The 4818-nt window shown below is 42.3% G+C and overlaps 1 protein-coding gene across 1 annotated transcript; it reads left to right on the forward strand.

Moving 5' to 3' along the window:
• The first annotated feature begins 2163 nt into the window (after positions 1 to 2163).
• On the forward strand, positions 2164 to 4490 carry LOC145342624 (interferon-inducible GTPase 5-like). Its single transcript, XM_080188168.1, has 2 exons — positions 2164 to 2237; positions 3275 to 4490. The coding sequence occupies exons 1-2, from the start codon at positions 2218 to 2220 to the stop codon at positions 4488 to 4490; spliced, it is 1236 nt and encodes a 411-aa protein (XP_080044294.1). The 5' UTR covers positions 2164 to 2217.
• The last annotated feature ends 328 nt before the right edge of the window (positions 4491 to 4818 follow it).

Genomic DNA, 4818 nt, shown 5'->3' on the forward strand with positions numbered 1-4818 from the left:
GGACAATTTATATTCTGACCTCATGTCTGCTATTTTATAGTTTGTATTGCTGCTCACGTAACAATGAACCACAAGTTATCAACAATCTATTTCTTTCTATCAGTTTGACAAAGGACCAGTGTTTGTCAATTGATTTTGACTAATGTAGTAGTTAAACATTTCATTAGAAGGATAGGTACAGGAGTGCACTTGTGTAGCCCTTTGAACAACAATGTGTCATGAAATTTCTGGGTTGTGTTTAGTGCAGAATATTAGCTGGAAATTATTTATATATTGTCGGCTTGAGTGACATCCAGACGCTATTCAGTGTTTGGAATCCAGCAAAGTAAAACCTGAAGAGATGAAGGAAATGAACGAAGGATATTTTTTAAGCAGAACACAATCTTTTTGGGGAGTAGGAAGTGCTTGAACCCATCTATCTGTTCCACCTAGTGAGAGCAACTATCTGAAATTCAGACTCAGAGCATCCAGTTTTCAAACTGTTGAGTGAGTGAGTGAGCACCTTTTGTGATTCATACAACCTGGAAAATGGAAAAGCAAATTCTCCCTAGTAACGAGTGATCTTCCAGGGTTTTGATTGTCATTGGATATTGTGCAGGAACCTACCCACTGACTTATTGAAAAGCTGTTACTTTATGTATTCATTACGACTGTATTCCCAGCGCGAATGCGGGACGGAAGCACTCTGTCCGGAGATGTTCATAGAGTGAGAATTTCCCTGATCAGCACTCTCCCCTCGCCAAGGAGCCGCACAGGTAACAATCAAGACATTGAAACTCGGCGCGGTGGTCAAAATTCAGGGTGAATTATATTCAACAGGTTTGAAGAGAATTCCAGCACAACTTTTAAAGATTGTACTCGCGCGTGTTTCACTCCATCAGGTTCCCTTTCCTTGCAAGGTCTGGCTGTGTTCAAAATTCAAAAGTTGCCAAAAAGCAAGTTTTATATTCAGGGTTCAGGACTGCCAGCGAAAGTGAAACTTACAAACAGTGCAGGAAATGACGGGCCGCATGTTTATCGGATTGGGGAGTGGAAACCATATAAAAACAGAGATAGATAAAGCTCAATCTGAATGCTGTTAGTGAATAGAGGAGTTCAGCAACTTTCCGTTTTCGGTGGTTGCGATGTGGGCAGATCAGGTCATGTTTTGCTACTTTGCAGAGCTGATGAAAAATTTGGAAGAAGGAAGTACTTTGTTCGATATTATTGCATGGATGTTTAATGCTTTGCCAGCTTTTTAAAAGAACACATTTGTTTTCAACGGTTTTAAAGTGGCTATTGACTTGCTTTCATGGGTAACAAAGTCACTGAATAACACACCGTCTGCTGCCTCTGACCACACGGTCAAAAGGGCCACAGCAAATCACTGGTAATGCCCATTCTATGGAGATGCCGTCATTGGACTGGGGTAAACACAGTAAGAAGTCTCACAACACCAGGTTAAAGTCCAGGGAGTTTATTTGATAGTAAACCCGCAAGCTTTCGGAACGCTGTGCCTTCGTCAGGTGAGTGGAAAGTTCAGATCAGAGAAGGGCAGATAAAGGCACACACAGTTTACAGAATACTGATTAGAATGCAAGTCTTTACAGCCAACCTGCTATTCAAGTCTTAAAGGTCCAGACAACGTGAGTGGAGATAGCATTAAGCATAGGTTAAAGAGATGCGTATTGTCTCCATACAGGACTTCTTCCCAGGTCTCATCCAACTGTCCTTTTATTATTATTACAAACAATGTACTTTATTCATAAAATATCTGAAAGCGATGTTCGAAAACATTTCAAATTGTCACAACAAGAAAGCGCAATGATACTCAGAATTTTCTCCAGAGATCAAGATGCACACTTGAAGTGCTTCAATTCAGGAATGAGAACATAAACATTTCAATATTTTTGTTACCATATTCCTTCCCTCACACTCTGAATTAGCGAAGATGGAAAAACCTTCATGAGGAATTTTGCAGTTTACTCCCGTTCACAGCCTGATGAAAGATGATTCCTCACACCAGTCTTGTCCTTTATCTGATGGTAAATAAAGTTCTGCCACTCACAGTCACTCTCTACTTTCCTCTCAAAGGAGAAAACCCAACATAACCAAAGTTAAAGAAGTGACATCAGGGGGAGGAGCCACAAGCCTCTGCCCTCTCGCTCTTTTTGGGGAGGAAAGTCTGGAATCACTGGACGCTAACACAAGGGAAGCAGCGAGAGAAAGAGAAGCAGGATGGGAGGAGCCAGCTCCAGGTTGGTCAAGAAACTGCTCATATTGTATCTCTTCAGTTCCTTTAGTTACATCACAACTTGTTATTGCAAAATATTGTCATTGCTCAATGTCAGCACATTAATGAGAATGTCGTGAGCAATTCTACAGGTCATGTACCTCCATTCACCTCTCCTCTTCTTCAGCCCTTCAGCAGAGGAGGTGAAGCCTCAAGAAACAGGGCCCTTAGTCTGGACTTCAACCAACCCTCATGGCACAAGTCCTATCAATGCATCTGAGCCTCACAATCAGTAAGTAAGAGGCACCACTGGGGAGGCCTCAGTCAGACTGAGGGCAGGCTAAGGTGTTTCATAGATGATGAAGAGGAATTAGGGCTGGGAGCTGAGTCTGTAGTTGCTGCTGTCTGGAGAAACAGATGATTGCCCTTAGCTGGGGCATCTCAGGATCAATATTTAAAGGGTCCATAATTAAAAAGGGGCAAGGTAACTTTCACGCAAAGACAACTTAACTGGTCATTCATCTAATAGCTCACTCTGGGATCTGCTGTGCATAAATTAGCTGTCTTAATAAGCTACGTGACAATTGTGCTTGTTTTGCAAAAGGATTCAATGAGATGTTTACATACAAGATTTACATACAAGATGATTAGAGGTTTAGATAGGGTGGACAGTGATAGCCTTTCTCCTCGGATGGAGAGAGCTAGCACAAGGGGGCATAGCTTTAAATTAAGGGGTGGTAGTTATAGGACGGATGTCAGAGGTAGGTTCTTTACCCGGAGGGTGGTGAGGGATTGGAATGCCCTGCCTGCTGCAGTTGTAAATGCGCCTAGTTTGGGGGCGCTTAAGAGATCCGTGGATAGGTTTATGGATGGAAAGGGATTGGTTTAGGTTAGAAGGTCATTGCTTTTTAATTGGTCGGCGCAAATTCGTGGGCCGAAGGGCCTGTTCTGCGCTGTAATGTTCCATGTTCTATGTGTAAGGACATTATGAAGATGTGACAATGTGTTGTAAATAAGAGTTATTTTCAATTGGTGCAAATCATGTAAAATGTTTCCTTTCAGAGATCAAAGTGCTGAAGCTTCAAACACTTCATTGTTCAGTGAGGATGAACTGAAGAATCTGAAATCTAATTTTGAATCAGGTGGGGTGGAAAAGGTAACACCGCTGATACAGAAAAAAGTTAATGACCTGGACAACATAGAGCTGAACATTGCAGTGACAGGAGAAGCAGGCACAGGGAAATCCTCCTTCATCAATGCGATGAGAGGACTTCAAAGCGAAGATAAGGGTGCTGCTAAGGTTGATAACAAAGAAACCACAGTGGAACCAACCGAATACAAGCATCCCAGTTTGCCAAATGTTATTTTATGGGATCTGCCAGGAATTGGAACAGTGAAATTCCCAGCGAACAAATACCTAAAGGAAATGAAATTTAAAAAATACGATTTCTTCATCATTATCTCGCACCCTCGATTCACAGAAAATGATGTAAAACTCGCTCAAGAGATTAAACGGCTGGGGAAGAAATTCTACTTCGTTCGACCTAAAATTGATAGTGACCTTGATGCAGTGAAAAGGGAAAGGAGGGAATTTAAGGAAGAGGAAGAATTGGAAAACATCAGGAGTTACTGTATCACGAGCTTGCAAGAGGCAGGGATCTCATCACCCCAAGTTTTCCTGATTTCAAAATTTGACCGGCATCTGTATGATTTTGACCGGTTAAGTAAAGTTCTTGAAGATGATCTTCCCAGTTTAAAGAGAAGTGTGTACATTTTGGCCCTTCCCAACCTAACCTTGGAAATTGTGGAGAAGAAAAAGAAAGAGCTAAAGAAGCGAGTTTGGATGTTGGCATCACTTTCTGGAGTATTGGGAGCAGTGCCAGTTCCTGGAGTCTCCCTTGGTTGTGATATTGGGATACTGATTGGAGGAATCGTACATTTCCGTAAATGCCTGGGTTTGGATGATGCCTCCCTTCGAAGACTGGCCAAGAAGGCAGGGAAACCTGTGGAAGAACTGAAAGCTGTGGTGAAAGGTCCCATGGTGGGTGAAATAACTCCAGATATAATAAACAGATTAGCATGGGGAGCCACTGCTGTTGTCGTGTCTGGTTTTGAGCTTGTACTTGACCACGTCCCAGTTGTAGGATCCATTTTTGGAGCAGGATCATCATTTCTTATGATCTACAAGTTGCTGAGTGGAGCACTGGATGATCTCACAGAGAATGCACGGAGAGTGGTGAAAGCTGCATTTGGGACAGATGAAAATGATCCAAAGTAAACATCAATTCAATGAATCAATGCCATAGCTGATATATTAAAGGGGTCTAACACTGGACATTCATATTCCCTTTTACTGGCCCATTTTAAGAAACTATTTCCATGCTGTAGTGTTTTGTGAAAGATTTTGTCTCGGTGTAATCTAAGGAGAGAACCCAAAAGCTGTGGAGGCAAATTTTCCCGTTCCACTTGCCACAGGAATTGAAGTGGGTGAGGGGCGGACCATAGGAAGGTCCGTTGAACGCGAGTGGGATTTTCTGGTTTTGGGACAAGTGCAGCCGGAAAATCCCACCTGTGAACTTTAAAGGAATCCACTCTTCATCAGAAAT

This window comes from Carcharhinus amblyrhynchos, chromosome 4 (genome assembly GCF_965287045.1).
Source record: "Carcharhinus amblyrhynchos chromosome 4, sCarAmb.v2.hapA, whole genome shotgun sequence".
Lineage (NCBI taxonomy): Eukaryota > Metazoa > Chordata > Chondrichthyes > Carcharhiniformes > Carcharhinidae > Carcharhinus > Carcharhinus amblyrhynchos.

What these genes read in the sequence shown, in the direction of transcription:
- LOC145342624 (XM_080188168.1), top strand. Translation starts at nt 2,218, where the DNA reads ATGGGAGGAGCCAGCTCCAG. An exon ending in ATGGGAGGAGCCAGCTCCAG is followed by an intron (nt 2,238 to 3,274) that starts GTTGGTCAAGAA and finishes GTTTCCTTTCAG; the next exon opens with AGATCAAAGTGCTGAAGCTT.